Source organism: Cyprinodon tularosa, unplaced genomic scaffold (assembly GCF_016077235.1).
Source record: "Cyprinodon tularosa strain WSP-4 unplaced genomic scaffold, ASM1607723v1 ctg66, whole genome shotgun sequence".
Lineage (NCBI taxonomy): Eukaryota > Metazoa > Chordata > Actinopteri > Cyprinodontiformes > Cyprinodontidae > Cyprinodon > Cyprinodon tularosa.
The window spans coordinates 4,147,909-4,166,651 of record NW_024039407.1 but is presented as its reverse complement, the minus strand read 5'-3'; the positions used below and the strand labels follow the sequence as shown (position 1 = coordinate 4,166,651).

General features: G+C 38.3%; 1 protein-coding gene across 2 annotated transcripts in view; it reads left to right on the top strand.

Moving 5' to 3' along the window:
- The first annotated feature begins 7,004 nt into the window (after positions 1 to 7,004).
- dnmt3ba (DNA (cytosine-5-)-methyltransferase 3 beta, duplicate a) overlaps positions 7,005 to 18,743 on the top strand; it is a 38,131-nt gene continuing 26,392 nt past the window's right edge. Inside the window, exons 1-4 of one of the 2 annotated variants that reach the window (XM_038309366.1) lie at positions 7,005 to 7,164; positions 11,355 to 11,489; positions 13,776 to 13,921; positions 18,477 to 18,642. In XM_038309366.1, the coding sequence (XP_038165294.1) occupies positions 11,366 to 11,489; positions 13,776 to 13,921; positions 18,477 to 18,642 (436 nt within the window). In that variant the 5' untranslated portion in view covers positions 7,005 to 7,164; positions 11,355 to 11,365. Of the gene's footprint in view, positions 7,257 to 11,354; positions 11,490 to 13,775; positions 13,922 to 18,476; positions 18,643 to 18,743 lie in introns of both variants that reach the window. The other variant, XM_038309367.1, reaches the window with a different exon arrangement.

Below are 18,743 nucleotides of genomic sequence, written 5' to 3'. Positions count from 1 at the left end.
ACTTTTTCATGATATTCTAATTTTATGACCAGCACCTGTATATGGGAAAAAAAGAAAATATCCATATTTTTTTCAGGACATAAATGCTTAAAGTTGGACTAGATAAATGTTTGTTCTTGGTCCATGAGTGGAAATTAAATCCTGTCCGTTTCAGATGTTTTGAAGCAGCTGCTGGTAATAAACATAGCAATATAGAGCAACGGAGGTCATAACTTTAGCAAACCCAACCCGTCTTTGTAAAGCACTTTGTAGCGGGTGAAATGTTTAAAACGTGAACCAAAAGAAGAAAAAAGCTGACATATAAATTTCATTTGGATATGGATATAAGCTAATGAGGCAATTATAACGCCTCCAAACCATCACTCTCACCTCTTCCTGAACCATCCCTCTCACCAGTAAAACGGCTCAGTGAAATGTTTTCAAATCAATTTCCTGAGCACCTTGGCATGGTTCTGCAGCAGGTACGGCTGCCACCTTAGTTATATGTTTTATTTTATGTCGCTGTATTAAAGCTAAGCAATTTCTCCAAATAATGCTTAAAATACCTCCACAACAATGGAAATTTATTTGTAAAACTGTCATAGAGGACTAGCACCTAAAAGTGGTCAGTTTTTGAGAGGAAATTACTTTGAGTCAATAAGTCGATGCAATCAACTGGTTTTCCTTAGATAGACTATTTTGAATGGTGAACTGTAAATGATCTGGAGATGCACTGGAAAAAAATCAAAATCTAGATAAGTAATTTTTTCTTAAAATAAGTAAATTTCTTCTTAAATTGAGGAGATTAAAGAGATATTTTGCCAATGGAACAAGACAATTTAGATTTAAAATAAGAAAACACAATTTCATTGTCTTATTCCAAGTGCATATTATCTAATTATCTTATTTTAAGGGTAAAAATACTAATTCCATTGGCAAATTATCACATTTACCTATTCAAATCAAGGGTAAATACACTTAATTTAAGACATTTTTACTTATTTCTAGATCATTTTTGCAGTGTGACATGTGTTGTGAATTGGTGCTATATAAATAAACTGAACTGAATTGAAGTGTGTAATTAGAAACTGTTTAAATGCATACTAAATACAATACTATGACAAAACCACAACAAACTCATATGCATTCTCTATGATACCCAACTTCATTGATAACTCCCCATTCTTTGATCTCTGAATACTTTACATTAAACAATTAAATGCACAAAAAAATTATGCTGAAAACACCTTTAAAACTAGAAAATATTACAAAAAATCCATCTTATTTTAGAAATAAGTGTTTTCCTGCACTATGTTTTACTATTTGCATGATTTACTCTTTTAATAGCCATGTATATGAAATAATCTACAGAATATTTAAAATACATATAATTAACTCCATATGAACTATCAACAGAACCAGAATAATATCATAATATTCCATACTATATCAGTCTCAGGAGATGGCGTGGGTATGAAGGACTGATGTTTTAGATTCTGCATTCTTATTAGTGTGTCATATTTCTCTCTTGCTGAATCTTGTGCAAGAATGGTCTGCAGCGTGTCACCGTTGGTGAAAGAGAGAAGTGAAGAAGAAACAATGTGAGTGTGACAGACATGTGTTTATTAAAATACAGGACAAATTGCATCCCTTATCAGTTTAATATTGGATGCAATGTTTAACTGCCAAATAAAAAGCGATTCAGTATTTTAACGGACAGGTGGCAACTCTAGCAGCAGGACCAATATTAAAGACCTAGGCCACTGGTTTGCATTTTCCTATAGCATCAACTTAAACTAGGCATGACTAGCTCCTGGACATTAATTTGTAGCAGATAGGAATAACTGCTTCTCTTCTGTTTTCAATAAAAACAGTTATGTATATCTGTTTATGTTTGTGTAATTTTTTTGGTTTGACTTTTCTGTGAACGCACAACAAAATTAAAGAATGTTTTACTAATGGTTATAATGCATAGAGAATTTCTAGGCGATGAATAACCTTCAGCCACAAAGTAAACAGTTATGAAAACTCTTTTATCTCTTATATTATGTTAGAAAACACAAGGAGGAATTATGATTTTTGTTTAAATGCACCGTTTCAAGGCATCTTGTGTTTTAAGAAAGTAAAAACATTTAATATTATAAAAAATATGTACCAGGTGTAAACTAAAAACATGCCGTGTTGATTTTTACTCTATATGAAAAGGCACATCTGCTTTGGAAAGGATTTCAGGAGTCCCAAAGTAGGCAGCTTAGAGGAGTCTTTCCTGTCTTCAGCCCCCAGAAGTTCCTAACTGTGACTCAGATTAGTTTCACTTCACAAAATAGCTCCATTCACCCACCATTTCCTCATCCCCTTACCCTCCTCGGCTTACTAATTTGATTATTTCCAAATGAAACCATATTATTGGAACAAAAAAGAAATAAAAATAAGGAAAATTAAAAGATTTGAAGATCAACTTGATGATAAGATATTTGACCGCAGAATGGGAAGTTGATTCAGGATGCTTGCCCCTCTTACACTGACTTGGCTTTTAACCATAGTTTATGGCCTCCCAGATGATTGGTTGATTCACTATGTCTGTTAACGAGAAACTGAACAACCTACAGACTTGAAAACTGACACAGACCTTTCTTCCTTTTTTTGCAGAATTATTTATTTAATTTTTTCCATATCTTACTTTTCTCTTCTGAAATAATAATTAGTCATAACAGGTACCTGCTCACACAGAGCTGAGTTCTGCTGGAGATTTCTGCTTTTAAACAGAAAGGTTTTTCTTTCTGCTTTCGCTACATGCATGCTTGGGGTTAAATAAAAAACACTTGTTTATTTGACCAGTTAAAACTGAGGTAATCAACATTATTTCAAAATAAGATTATTTAAATGTATTTTAATGATTTGAAATATGCCTGCATGACTCAATTAAAGAGTCAGACTGGTTTTCATTCGCCTGTTATCAGATTCTCATTTTGACCTTGTTCCTGACAGATGAAATCCTGTACTGCCCTTCTAGTTTATTCAGCTTTCAGTTACCTTTTGTTGGATCTTTCATTAAAGACATGTCTGTCCACATAAATTAATGCTGAAGGACATTTGTTGCATCACTACAGAAAGGTTTTCATCAGGTCAGAACCTCTGTCAAAAAAACTCTCCAAGGAAAAGGTTCTCTCTTTTGCTGATGACACTGACACAGAGTTAACTATCACAATAAGCAGCGATAGCATAAAAAGAATCAATTTAACTATTTTTGTTTGCCCAATAAATATTCTGTTCTGTATGTTGGACTTCAGGCTTTTCTTCACAAAAAAACCTTCTCAGCACATAAAACATCAAAGGTTCTTTAAATGGAAAAAAAAGAGTTTGTTCCATTTTTTGTGTCTGCTTTTAAACTCTTCTGCTTCATCTTTTTCTGTTGTTTCTCTTTTTATAATGTGGCTGTCCATAATAATAATAGACCATTTGGGTGCACTGCATCTGCACATTCTATATTAATTATGAAAATAAGAACTAGAATCAAGCCTTTCTTAATTTTGTTAATATTTTTTTTAATATGACCTACTTTTAAATAATTAACTTATAGATTTTTTCTTTCAATTTTGTCTAGAATTGTTTTTTGATCTGCTGACTAAACATGTAATTGTTTGACAGAAGTCACAACAGAAATCTTTAAAGTTCTTAATCTTGATATAATAAAAACAGACAGTGTTTAACTAAGCGTGCTAAAGAAAGTGAAGACTATGCGCTCTCTTCTTTCTCTCTCTCTTGTGACCCTTGCCTCTTGGGGATGGGCCAGACAAACAAAGTGCACCCTGACCCCGCTGAACCCTGAAAAGGCTCTCACTCATTGCAGCTGTGCCATAAAAAGGCTTAAAAAGAAGACCCTTGAGGACACCAAGTTGTTTCTTGTTTTGATTTAAAAGTTTAACATTGAATAAATGCCATTAACTTCAACTTTTAGTCCCACATTAATTCAAGCGCAGTCATTAACTCCATGAGGATTTCTGTTTTTCTGACTTACTATACAAAAATATAAGTAAATTTTTTTATTGCTATCCTAATTTCAGACCCATTTTGACAAATTCTTCAAGTAGGAAAAAAAGGCTAATTTTATGATTTACTTCCCTCAGCTTGGTCAAAGCTCCTAAGAAATCCTAATGAGTAATCCATTAGAGGCCCAATTTCTTCAGGCTCTTGTTACAATGCTGGAAAAAGGTATATTTCCCACAGTTTGTGAAGAATAGATTTCATAAAGGTTAAAAATCTACAAAGCTTACTGGTATAGTTATGAAGCAAAGACCGAAAACTGGAGATGACAAAGTATGCAAAGCAACCATTACACCAACGACAGCCACTTATTTGGGAGTCACCTCAGGAATGCTATATCAAACCTAAACACTGGGTTTGTTAAACTTTGACCTGGAGTTTAACTGTAACACTTTTTTTTGTCAAATGGGTCTAATTTTGAGCGGGGAACCTGTCCAGGGTGCATCCCGCCTCTCGTCCATCGACAGCTGGAAATAGGCACCAGCACCCCTTGCGACAAAGCGTGTCAGAAAATGGAATGATGGATGGAGGGTCTAATTTTGAGCTTTTCTTCAAAAAGTCAAAAGAAAATAATAATTACAACCAGCAGCAGGTAATTTAGCTCTATAACGGCATGGATTTTTCTGGAAAAGTAACTTTATCTCAATGTTAAGCATAGTGGAGGATCTGTGATGCTGAGGGTATGTTTATTTCTCACATTGGCCTTGGAAAGTTTATTGGAATTGCTAGACTTAAGCATCAAAACTCTACACATAAAATCCAACTACTTTCATAACTGTCTGGGCCCCAAACCAAGCAACCCCACATTTTTAAACAAAAGTTTCATACAAAACACTCCAAAAACACTCAATCCAACTTTCTTAGTCACAATTCGCCCTCCATTTAAAATTTTCTGAGTCAAAATTTAGGAATTTTCCAATCCAATAAAACATACACCTTAGCCAAACCTAAAGGTACCTGTATTAAACCAAATCCATTCGCATTATTATATATTTTTGGTGTTGCTTTTCATGGATTTGCCAGTAGCTACTGTATTGAAAGTGCAGTGGTGCCTTTGTGACCATGTCAGAAAATAACGTCGTTGTAAGGTTTCGAAAGCGGACATTTTAAACTGCAAGAAGTGGGAAAGCGGGTGCATTGTGAATTAAAAATTAATTAAAACATATTCTGGTACATATATACAAGATACTGTATATTACATACATTAAATCTATATTTATTCTACACAGGTCGTCTGTCACGATTTAAAGGATGAATAATCTGTAGGAGATGGCAATTACAAGCAAAGGCGTAGATATCGGTACGCAGAGACTGCAGTTGCTTAGAGGCCCCCAACCTATTAGGGGCCCCGACATCAACACCTGGTAGCCCCCCCTATGCAATTGTGGACTAGGACGTCTTTTTGCAGATGTAATGGAGCGAAAAATTTCTCTTACACCAACCTGTTTCTAAGCTGATTGACCAGACCGTATTTATACCCCAACGCATGCCAGATTTCAACATGATGGTGAGCCGTTTAAACACAACTCTCAAATTTTAATTACTATGTTAATAACTATGTATAGTTCATTAGATGGTTGGTAAAAAAAATACACTTATATAATATGCTTCAAACCGCAATAAAGATCTTAAAAGAACGATGTATTTGAGCATTTAATTTTTTACACTGATGTCAGGTGAATGGGGTGTTGTACTTCATATGGCACCCATCCAGATAATGTTGCTTATGGGCCTATTGTTGTGTCGTTACGCCATTGCTTACAAGGGTTTGTTTGTGAAGTTTGGTGGTGGTCAGCCTCTGTCACAAAGCCTAAACATATGGATGCGAGACACTTTTTTTATACCCGGTGATATATATGTTAGATACAAATGCCGTTTATTTAGAATACATTTAAACATCTAAGCAATCCATTCCAGCATGGCCGCCATTACCTGATATGTAAACGTCATGCTAGCTTCAAATGCTAACGCTATCGTAAATACGAGTTAACTACTTTGCTGTTATTAAGTCATAGTTAAAGTCGAGTAACGACAAATAATGGTATTAATACTAGTGGTACATATAACAACAAACGTAGTAACACCCACAACCCGATTTTTAATGTAGTTTTCAGATTTAAAAAGGTCAAAAATATCCGTCATTTCAACGAAATTAGCTAACAAAAGGGTTAAGCTAACATTTAAAGGGATGCTATAACTTCCACTACAGCTAGGGACATTTTACTAATTTATCCGAATTTATTGTTTTTGTGGATTAACGTGGTGAATAAGTCAGTTAAAAAGACAAGGTGGAGTAAATAACAGATGAACTGATGTCAGGTGAATGGGGTGTTGTACTTCATATGGGGCCCATCCAGATAATGTTGCTTACGGGCCTATTGTTGTGTCATTACGCCATGCTTGTAGGGGTTTGTTTGTGAAGTTTGGTGGTGGCCTCTGTCACAAAGCCTAAACATATGGATGCGAGACACTTTTTATACCCAGTGTCATGTTAGATACAAAGGCATTTTATTTAGAATACATTTGAACGTCTACATGAAGAAATTCATTCAGCATGGCCGCCATTAGAGACAGCCCTGCTGCGCCATTACCTCATCTGTACAAGTCGTGCTAGCTTCAAATGCTAACGCTATCGTAAATACGAGTTAACTACTTTGCTATTAAAAGTCAGTTAGCTTCATGGCGACAAATATCGGGTATTAATAATAGTGTTATAAAAATACACGTAGTAACACCCAAAACCGGATTTTTAATGTTTTTTGGATTTAACAAGTTAAAAAAATATCCGTCATATTTTCTACGAAATTTGCAAACAAAAAGGTTAAGTTAACATTTAAAGGGATGCTATAACTTCCACTACAGCTAGGGACATTTTATTAATTTATCCGGATTTATTGTTTTAGTGGATTAACGTGGTGAATAAGTCGGTTAATGTGGTATGAATCGAGTTTGCAAATTTGAGTTGATACGTTTATATTGGTTATGTTAAACATATTTTTTTTTAGCTAACATATTTAAACCTCCCATGTTCCTCATCCAATGGGTGACGTGGGCAGCAGAGCAAGCCATTCAACTCAATCCGCTTCATGGAAGCGTAAAGAGGGGGAGGACGGACTTGTACCTGTGAGGGAAGCAGCCGTGGTAAGTCTGCCTTCATTAAACCATATTGTAATAACAAAACAAGCCTCTTTTACTCCACTTTTCATTTTGAGCAGCGTGCTTTCAACCCTCCGGTGAGTCAATTTCTTCATTAAGGTTTTTTTCCCCCGAAAAAGGAGGTAGTCTGGTTGCGCCAACAAAGACCGGCGAAAGCAGCAGTGAAAGCCGGGGAGGGTTTGACTTTTAAGGAGTGACTGCAGGTCATTTCTGCTTCTTTAATATTGTCAATCGGTATGGATTTGCATGTCATTCAAAATCTACTTGATTGCAACGTGATACGCATGCTTTGTTACCACGTAATATTTTTAAAAACATAAAAGCTCGCTTTCCTCATACGGAAACACGATTTGTTGTGGTTCCACTGCTAATATGTGTCGATACTGAAACTAAAAAGAGACAACAAAACAAGTAAAAGATGTTGGAGTGACTGTCACTGTTCAGCTCACTCTTGTTTCTTTGTGTTTTGTCATAACATAGCAGGAACTATTGCACGGGATCTAGAGGCTCGAGTTTTCTTGGTAGTAAAGAGTTACAGGCAGTGTGGAAGTTCGCGGCAAAAGATGGATAACGCGAGATTTCATCCACGCTTTCTATACATTGTGAAGATAGAAGGGGGTTGGGAAGGGGGAAGGGTAGATGGGTGGGTGCATAGAGCATCAGGGCTCGTGTGTTCCTCGTGGTTTTGGTGGAATATTTATATTGGGTTTTCTGTCAAGGTGTACGCTTGACGATTACGTTTAAACAAAAACATTAAAACCTAATTGTAGCCTTCTAGATTACACTGTGAAATCTCAGCCTTTATCCCCCGGAGTCACTCAGACAAAAGGAGATTAGGCAACCCACTTTGGCCTGGCTCCATCCTCCAACCCCCCTCATACATTAGTCAGCAGAGCAGACACCAGCTAAAGGCCCATTCATACCTCACGTAAAAGACGGATACGGATACGTGTGGAGTGTTTCATACGTTCTAACCGTCGATTTCGTCCGTACTGTGACACGAAAATTGGGAGCTTACGCTTACGGACGAAACGGATCAATACGGAGCAATACTACCGGAAACGGTGGGGGCGCTATTGAGTTTTTAGTACAAAATGTCAACAAAATCAGGTCTTGGACCATCGCCATGTTTTAATCAATGACGAATCATTGGCGCCCAGCACTGCCACTTAGAGGAAATACGGGTTATTGCGCACCTCAACGGACGGAGGTATGAAGGAGTCAACGGATAGAACGTACGGACAGAAATACGGACGTGCAGGCCAAACGTGAGGTATGAATGGGCCTTTAGGCTGTGTGTGACTGGGAGGGACATTTGTTTTGTTAAACAAACAGCATCAAAACGAAAGTTGCCACTCAACCAAACAAGCTGTAGTATACACAAAGTTCTGAAGACTAAGTATTCCCTTTCCTAATAGAAATTGGTAATTACATAATGACCTGATGTTCACAACACATGTAATTTCAACGCACTTTACAGTTCACCAGATCATACAGTCAAATTGATTCAAAGTTTTCTGTGTAAGGAAAACAAGTTGATTGCATTGACTCCAATGCAATCCCTCACTCTAAGCATGCTTGTAGCGACAGTGGAGAGGAAAAACTCCCTTTTAACAGGAAGAAACCTCCAGCAGAATCAGGCTCAGCATGAGCGGCCATCTACCGAGGCTGAATGGGGTTCAAGTAGACAGAAGCAGAGATACAAAAAGGAGCTGTAAAAGGCGGCCCCATCCAGGAAACACAGCCATTACTAAATTACACTTTTTAGGTATCTATACTCCATTACTTATTTTTCTTCCTACTTCTGACTTCTACTCATTACATTTTCACACAAGTATCTGTACTTTCTATTCCTTACATAAAAAAAAAAAAAAATTGTACTCGTTACTCATGGCTTCGGTTTAATGTTTTTAAATATTTATTTCACACCATGGGCGCCATCCAATGCAAATCATTGGCACCAATCACATCTAGTGAAAACTAGTGAACTTGGATGAGTCATATAACGCAAACACTCATTGGTTAGCTATTCGTCAAATTTGTGCTGACAGCAACACACAAATCGTCTATGCCGTGCAAAAATGTCGAATTCAGAAAAAATTTGAAATGTCTGAAAGGTCGGATACAGGCGAAAAGCGTATCAGGAGATGGAAACCCACAAGACCTCCCTCATCCTTTTCCCTATCACAAAGAATTTTTAGAAATAGTCATAAAAATGAGCTTTCAACTCATATAGTGGTATCTGGCTGTTTTTTTTTTTAAGGTTACTTTATACTTTTATACTTTAAGTAGTTTTTGGAGCACATGCTTTTTCACTTTTACTTGAGTAAAGAGGTCAAGTTGATACTTCAACTTAAAGAGATTTTGGGTACAGGTTGCCTATTCTGAGAGGATTTTTCCTACCCAAAAAGCAAAAATATGCTCTTGAGGGCTCTTTTTTTTTTTTTTTTTTTTTTTTTCAAATGTAGAATGTTATGGGACTTTTAGAGGCAGTTCCTATTAGGCCTATAACAATTCTCATTCTGTTCTGGTTTAAAAAATCCTGCATAAACTTGGTGGGGTTTTGCTTTGTAGCCACACCTGTTGGTTTCTGTTGTTTTTTTTTTGAAAACTTTTCAAGATTTCATCCAGTTAATCCATCCATCCATTTTCCGTCATGCTTATCTCTGCTGGGGTCGCGAGGGTTGCTGGTGCCTATCTCCAGCTGTCAATGGGCAAGAGGCGGGGTCAACCCTCAACAGGTCACCAGTCTATTGCAGAGCAACACAGACACAAACAGGACAAACAACAATTCACACACACACTTACACCTAAGGAGAATTTACAGGAGCTAAGTATATTTTGGGACTGTGGGAGGAAGCCAGAGTACGCGGAGAGAACCCACACAGGCATGGGGAGAACATGCAAACTCCATGTAGAAAAACCCCGGGCCGGGAACCGGAACCTGGAACCTTCTTGCTGCAGGGCAGCAGTGCTACCCACTGTGCAGCCCTGTCCCACTCCAAGATGATGAAAGTTTCAATTTGTGGGGAACAGAGGCAGAGGTGAAAAAAATACCTGCATGGATCAGGATCTGCTCGCCCTGAATAGTAATCGTAGGTCAATTATTTGTTTACATTTCTACTGGCAAACCTGCACTGTCATAAACAGTTTCCCTCTGTGTTTTAGAATCTGAAAGCAGATTGAAAAGTTATAGAGTCACTTTTAATGACACCCTTTTACACCACAGAACCAAACATACGTCTAAAGGGCTAAGTTTCATATCCTTTTTGTTGGCAAACATCGTTGGCTTTTTTAGCTCTTGTGTTCAAGGGAAGATCAGACTGTCATAAAGTGGCGCTCTAGGTCACATGACTGATTTAGTAACAGATCCAACCCTCTGAGGGTTTTTGAGAAGGACAGCCTGCACGGAGCATCAATATGTGCTCCTTTGCCAGTGCTGTATGTTGACCTGAAAAATAATGTAACATCTCAAATTAAGCTTATACTTTGGTCAAGATGTAAACACTGCTGCTTAAGATGGGATAGGTATTTTATTCCTTAAAGTACCTATGCACAATTCAAAAAATTATTTGCATTATTTGAATTGTCTTCTCCTGAACCCATAGGAACCATGCAAACAACATGCAGATTTAAAAAGAAAATGCAAAGTAACCCTGATTAACAAGTTGTGTTTTCTTTTTTTACTAATACATTTATTTATCGTCTTTTTCTGACATGAACTCTGTAAATGGGAACGGGGGTCATTGAAAATGTGTAGCCAAAGTAAACACTTCCTTTTACCTTTAGGAATTTTAGCAATGTCATTTGTGGCCATTGAGATAAAAGAAGGTAAGTTTTACCTTGATATCGTATTGGGTGAATATCAATATCAGTTCATGCTCAATATAAGCCTTATATTGGAAATGAAAATGTATCATGACCTATAATTGAGTGATTTTGTCTGAAAAGGGCATCAAAGAAGTAAAACTTTTTCAATCATACCTGTTCATCTTCCTAATTACTACTTTATTAATGAGTCCTTGCTCATCAGAAGTTCACTAACTGAGCAAATAAATAATTTCTGTACATATAAACATACATATACACATCACATGTACCTACATACATCTTCCGGCATATATCTCTCCTGATGCTTGATTTGTAAATGTTTCTGTGTGCTTCCTGTTTATTAGGGACGCACAAGATGGTTGGTCCACAGGTTGTGACTCCCGACTCCTCCCAGGATAAATCCAGTCGTTTCTATGTGGTGTCCTGGATCAACAGGCTTCTCAAGACAAACTTCAAAGATGTCAGAGAGATGGCATCAGGTAATGAATTACTGCACAAGAACTTTTCAACTCATGCTTATTGTGGTAATTTATATTATGGAGCAGGTATGGGGAAATTCATGGGTTTCATAGACAAGCTCCTTCGGAACAAACAGCTGAGGAGATAGTGTGATGTATCAGGTGTTAGATCAGAGATTAAACCTAAACAATGGCGTAACTAAGTTAAGCTACATTATGTTGGGACATCATATCCCACCGCCGCCACCCTAGACAACCGACCCAAAACGTGCCCCATACATACACACTTCATCATTCTTCACCTTCACTAGACATGGATATGCTTTAGTATATTCTGCTGTAAAATTTGTCTTATCGGGCTACCTTCAGCTTCACAGTCCCCTCCTCACACACGCTCTCTCCATTCATCTCCTGGTTGCAAACTATACTCGCTGTAGCAGCAATGTCCACCATTCCCTCTTACCCAGATAATGTTGTAATATTGCTTATGTGACTATTGTTGTGTCGTTACGCCATTGATAAAAGTTCAATAAATCTCCAGGTCCCCTTTTACACTGGGGTCAGCAGATCCCTGATAATTATCTGCTCAGTCCACACCTCATAAGGACTAATTTTGATTTCTAATGTGAAATATATGGCTTTGTGATTTGATAGAATATACTCATTCTGAATGTAAACATAAAAGGTGTAAATACAAGTATGGCATCAATGGCGCTGCAGAAGTTTAGATGATTGTAACAGTGTGTCTTATAGGAATCGCTTTAAAAGCACCAAGGGTGCAACTAATGACTATTTTGCAAATTGATTAATCTGTCGATTACTTTTTTAATTAATCAATTAATAATCAGTGTTGTGTGAAAAAAGTTTTCAACTATACAGTCCAATTCAATAAACAGATCGATGGATTTTACTCAGTCGCCACTTTATTTACTTTGAAAAGTAAAGGAGAACAAGACATTCACATTCACAGCATGATGGTCTACCCTGTTCTGACTTGCTCTTGCTTTAAAGACAGAGTCAAAACAATCACAGACACTTTGGTAAAACAGTTACTTTGAAAAAAGTATGTGGTTTTGTTATGGGAAAAGGTATGTTTTGTGTATAACCACCATTTTGTGGCCTTACATGTGAAAAGTTAAAAAAAAATTTAGAGAGCAAATAGTATACATCAATACATCAAAGAAGAAATTAATAGAAAATAAATTTTCCGACAACATCCAAGTAAAAGTTTAATTTAAGAATATTTTGAACTATATTAAACCAGATGAAACAAAAACTTTTCCACTTGATGAGTTCTGTGGAGTTCTGGATATGGCATATTGACAGATGATAGTGTTTTTTTAATCATAAATGTGAACGGTTTATACGGTAATTTCTTTTTTACAATTTTGATAAAATTACTGCTCAAAGTGGGGTTCTCTATCAGCTAAACGCATGTCTTTTTACTCCAGTTAACAATTAATCAATTCATAAATTATATGATGATTATTTTAACAATCGATTAATTGTGATTAATCCGATTAATTGTTTCAGCCCTATTTTGAACCAACATTTAGGCCCCGTCCACACGAAGTCAAAACGAACACGAAACGCTAATATTTTCCAGAACGTTTGTCGTAAAGACGGAGACGTAAAATAAATGTGATCGTCCACACGAATGCATGAAAACGCTGCAAAATGTATGCCAGGCCTGTAAGTGGCGCTGTGGTGCCAAAGCAAAAATAGGCGACGAAATGTTGGGCATGTGCACTAATATTTATACATGGTTGCCCTGCGGGTCCATTTTCGTGGTTCAGTCAAATTCAGGTGCTGAACTATGTCGTCGATATTGCTCTGTTCTTCCTGGAGATATTCCAGAAGAACAAGATTCTGTTGTAAGCCCGACAGCAGGGTGAGTAGCATGAGCAGCAACCATTCAACACAGTACGGCGCCATTGTTGTTGTGATACTGTGTCGCGCATGCGTGTTTAGGGGCGAAGCTATGACGCATGCGTGTACGAAAAAATGCGGTTAGAGCTTAAAGATGGAATCGCGAAAACGGCGTTTCAAAATCTTCCCACTCTGAAGGCTGAATAAAAAAAAGATAATTTACAGACCCCCGAAACGCCGTTTTCGTATGGATGAGAGGCTGGTTTGGTGAAAAATTTGTGCGTTTAGGCCAGGGTTTGGCTTCGTGTGGACGGGGCCTTAAAGTAGTTTATACAATAATCAGAGGCTCCGCCTTTTTTCTCATGATTTACCTCTGGTTCTTCAAATGACATCTCAGCATTTCATCCTCATAGGTTGCAAATTTGTTTGTCTCAACAGGTGCATGTCAGTGTCAGATGATGGACTGCACCATTCCTGGCTCTATTGACTTGACCAAGGTGAAGTTTGATGCACAGAGTAAGGAAGACTTTAGCCACAACTTCAGTCTTCTTCAGGACGCCTTCACACAGAAGAATGTTAAAAAGGTATATACGTAATGCCATCCATTAACAACTTCCCACTAGAGCAGGCATCCCCAAACTCGGTCCTCAAGGCCCCCTGTCCTGCAGGTTTTAGAGGTTTCTCTGCTTCAGCACAGCTGGTTATAATGATTGCAGTAGACCAAAAGCCTGTTAATCAGCTTTCAATTAAAATCAGCTGTGCTGGAGCAAGGAAACCTCTAAAACCTGCAGGACAGGGGGCCTCGAGGACCGAGTTTGGGGATGCCTGCTCTAGAGCCACATTTATAGCCATCAGCCACCATATCATGAAGCACAATGCAGACCGGCATGGAAGTTGGAGTCATGTGAGGCACATTGATATATGATAGCGGAAAGCTGAAATATAACCAAGAACTATGTTTGCATGACAGCTACCACACCCACTGAGACACAGTAGCTTGATGATGTTAGATAAACCAAAAAAGACTACACAGGGTTCCCGTGGGTCCTTAAAAAGTCCTAAAAGGCATTGAATTCTTCAAAATAAAACTAAGGCCTTAATTGGTATTAAAATGTCTTAAATCAGTCTTTCGTAGGTCTTAATTTTTAAAACATCATAAATAGGATTATTTTTATTCTGATTTATTTTTGTAATCTAAATAAAACATTAAAATTAACCTTTTTTTTTTTATTTAGAAAAAATAATGGCTCGCCATTATTGGATCCGTCCAATAATGGTGGAACCAATAAAAGCGTTGTTGCGGCCGAGACATTTGGAAGATGCGGCATTTGCTTTTTGTCTGGAAAATATGAGCAAGTGTAAATGTGACGAAAATTGTCTCCAGCCAAGAGTTTTCTCCATGGCTAAAACCAGGGAACATACATGAGGCACAGTTTATTTTGTGCAAGAAGTCATTCAAGCTCGGAACGATGGGAATTAAGGCAGTGTAGTCGCACATGCAAAGCGCGAAACACAAAGCGTCAAAATCAAGTTACGGAGAAACAGCCGGTATTTCTCAGTTTTTTTCCACCCTTGTCTCTGCAACGCCTCCACTTATCACCAAATCAAACATACTAAGAAAACGATACAAAGAAAAATAGCTGCAAAAAAGACTTAGCACTGGTTATGTTGTGGCTTTAAAACTGATTTGTTTTGTTCCCTGCTAAAACAAAGTTTGTGAATTAAGTTAAATAATTGTTGAAATATATCTGTCATTTGTGTGTTTTTAGCTTTCTTCCTGTATAGGAAGCTTTTCAAAATCTGAAACATTAGTGCAGTGGTTTATGTTATAATAACCCATTGGGTTAAGTTGTCGCAAGCAGGTCTTTCTTGTGTTTCTACAACCAGGAGATTAAGAAGTTGGTTGATTCTGGTTATGTGGTGAAGTTGACTGCAGGAGAGATTAAAAGTTCTACTGAATCTTGGTATGTACCACACCATATGGTACATCATAACAACAAGGCTAGGGTGGTCTTTAACTGCTCTTTTGAGTTTCAGGGCACCATCCTCAACAATTACCTCCTGCCAGGCCCTCCTCTGGGGCCTACACTACTGGGTGTACTCCTCCGCTTCCGTCAGTATCCTGTGGCAGTTAGTGGAGACATAAAGGCCATGTTTCACCAGATCCGCCTGCTCCCTGAAGACTGCCCCCTGCTACGGTTCTTGTGGAGAGATGGTGAAACAGAAAGGTTGCCAGATGTATATGAGTGGAGAGTCTTGCCCTTTGGGACAACGTGTAGCCCCTGCTGTGCTACGTTTGCTCTCCAGAGACACGTGAGGGAACATCAAGACACTCATAAAGACATCTATGAATCCGTCCATACAGCATTTTATGTGGACAACTGCCTGCAGTCCCTTTCTGACCCACAAGAGGCTAAGTTGCTTATCGACAGGATGAGAGAGTTGCTCCTCCAAGGTGGATTTGAGATAAGACAGTGGGCCAGCAACCTCCTTGAAGTGGTTGCCCATCTGCCCAGTACAGCCAGGTCAGAAAGCTGTGAACTGTGGTTAAATTTCAGTAGCCTTGATCCCCAGGAGTCAACATTGGGTCTCAGCTGGCACTGCCCAACTGATGTCCTGGGATACAAGCATCGCCCAGTGTCCTATACAACTGTCACACTGCGCAATATTTATAAGGTGCTAGCCAGTCAGTATGACCCTCTGGGTTATATATATATATATATACAGGTGCTGGTCATAAAATTAGAATATCCTGAAAAAGTTGATTGATTTCAGTAATTCCATTTAAAAAGTGAAACTTGTATATTATATTCATACATTACATACAAACTCATATATTTCAGATGTTTATTTTGTTTAATTTTGATGATTACAAATGACAACAAATGAAAATCTCAAATTCATCATATCAGAAAATTAGAATATTACTGAAGACCAATAAAAACAAAGGATTTATAGAAATGTTGGCCAACTGAAAAGTATGAACATGAAAAGTATGAGCATGTACAGCACTCAGTATTTAGTTGGGCCTCCTTTGGCCTGTATTACTGCAGCAATGCGGCGTGGCATGGAGTCGATCAGTCTGTGGCACTGCTCAGGTGTTATGATAGCCCAGGTTGCTCTAATAGTGGCTTTTAGCTCTTCTGAATTGTTGGGTCTGGTGTATTGCATCTTCTTCTTCACAATACCCCATAGATTTTCTATGGGGTTAAGGTCAGGAGAGTTTGCTGGCCAATTAAGAACAGGGATACCATGGTCCTTCAACCAGGTACTGGTAGCTTTGGCACTGTGTGCAGGTGCCAAGTCCTGTTGGAAAATGAAATCTGCATCTCCAAAAAGTTGGTCAGCTGCAGGAAGCATGAAGTGCTCTAAAACTTCCTGGTATGTGGCTGCGTTGACCCTGGACCTCAGAAAACACAATGGACCAACACCAGCAGATGACATGGCACCCCAAACCATCACTGACTGTGGAAACTTTACACTGGACTTCAAGCAACGTGGATGAAGTGCCTCTCTTCTTTTCCTCCAGACTCTGGGACCTTGATTTCCAAAGGAAATGCAAAATTTACTTTCATCAGAGAACATGACTTTGGACCACTCACCAGCAGTCCAGTCCTGTTTCTCTTTAGCCCAGGCAAGACGCTTCTGACGCTGTCTGTGGTTCAAGAGTGGCTTGACACAAGGAATGCGACAGCAGAAACCCATGTCTTTCATACGTCTGTGTGTGGTGGTTCTTGAAGCACTCACTCCAGCTGCAGTCCACTCTTTGTGAATCTCCCCCACATTTTTGAAGGGGTTTTGTTTCACAATCCTCTCCAGGGTGCGGTTATCTCTCTTGCTTGTACACTTTTTTCGACCACATCTTTTCCTTCCCTTCGCCTCTCTATTAATGTGCTTGGACACTGAGCTCTGTGAACAGCCAGCCTCTTTAGCGATGACCTTTTGTGTCTTGCCCTCCTTGTGCAAGGTGTCGATGGTCGTCTTTTGGACAACTGTCAAGTCAGCAGTCTTCCCCATGATTGTGTAGCCTATAGAACTAGACTGAAAGACCATTTAAAGGCTTTTGCAGGTGGTTTGAGTTAATTAGCTGATTAGAGTGTGGCACCAGGGGCCATCAATTTTGAACCTTTTCACAATATTCTAATTTTCTGATATGATGAATTTGAGATTTTCATTTGTTGTCATTTGTAATCATCAAAATTAAACAAAATAAACATCCGAAATATATGAGTTTGTATGTAATGTATGAATATAATATACAAGTTTCACTTTTTAAATGGAATTACTGAAATCAATCAACTTTTTCATGATATTCTAATTTTATGACCAGCACCTGTATATATAGCAAAGCTCATTGTGCAGGCCCTGTGGAGTACAGAGAGAGGATGGGATGAGCCCATAGAAGGAAATCTGCTTCAGTTGTGGATTGAATGGGAGGAAGAACTGTCTCATCTCCAGCATATCGCCATCCCTCGCTGTTACAGCCCTCACAGCATCACGGGTACTACAAACGAGGTTCACATCTTCTGTGATGCCTCCGAGAGATCCTATGGAGCTGTTGCATATCTGAGAACCACAGAGCAACAGGCACATATCTCGACCTCCTTCATCATGGCACGCTCAAGAGTTGCACCCCGCAAGCAGGTTTCGATTCCCAGACTGGAGCTGTGTGCTGCGTTGACCGGAGCCCAACTAGCTAAAGTGCTCCAAACTGAGCTTTCATTACCACTCCACTCCATATATCTATGGACGGATTCTACTACAGTGCTGCAGTGGATCCAGTCCAGTTCCTGCAGGCTTGTGAATTTGGTCTTAAATTTTTATTTAAAGTGGCATTAAAAAGTCTTAAATTTAACTTGCCTTATGCTTTAGGAACCCTGCTACAGTGAAAGGTCAATCCACTAACTCAGATGTGACTGTATATAAATGCATGCTGTAAAAGATTGTGGAAAACCTCCATTATTTTTCTTCTTCTTTGCATTCTTCTGGTACTTTGTGTGTTTGGCTGTTGCATAAAATTTCAAAATACGTTGACGTTTATTTGGTTGAAATGTAAAACAAAAAGAGAAAAGTTTAAGTAATATAAATATGCACTGTAACATGTTAAATGTCTGTCGTACTTTCTTTGTGTTGTTACAGATCATTCCAGTTGAAGGGCTCATACAAGGAGATCTCAAAACCTGCTACGAGTTCATGAAGTGGTTAAAACTTTTCGTCACAGCAAATGCACAAAATAAAGATTACAATCCTTTGACAGCTCGAAACAACCAGGACATAACGCCAGTGTTCACATCTTCAGAGTCAGGTACCTGTATTTATATTACTTACACTACTGAAGAAAAGGAGAATGAGTCAGGTGTCTTTCATTACTGTGTTTAGAGTAAATGCTCTGTAATAAGAAGCTCT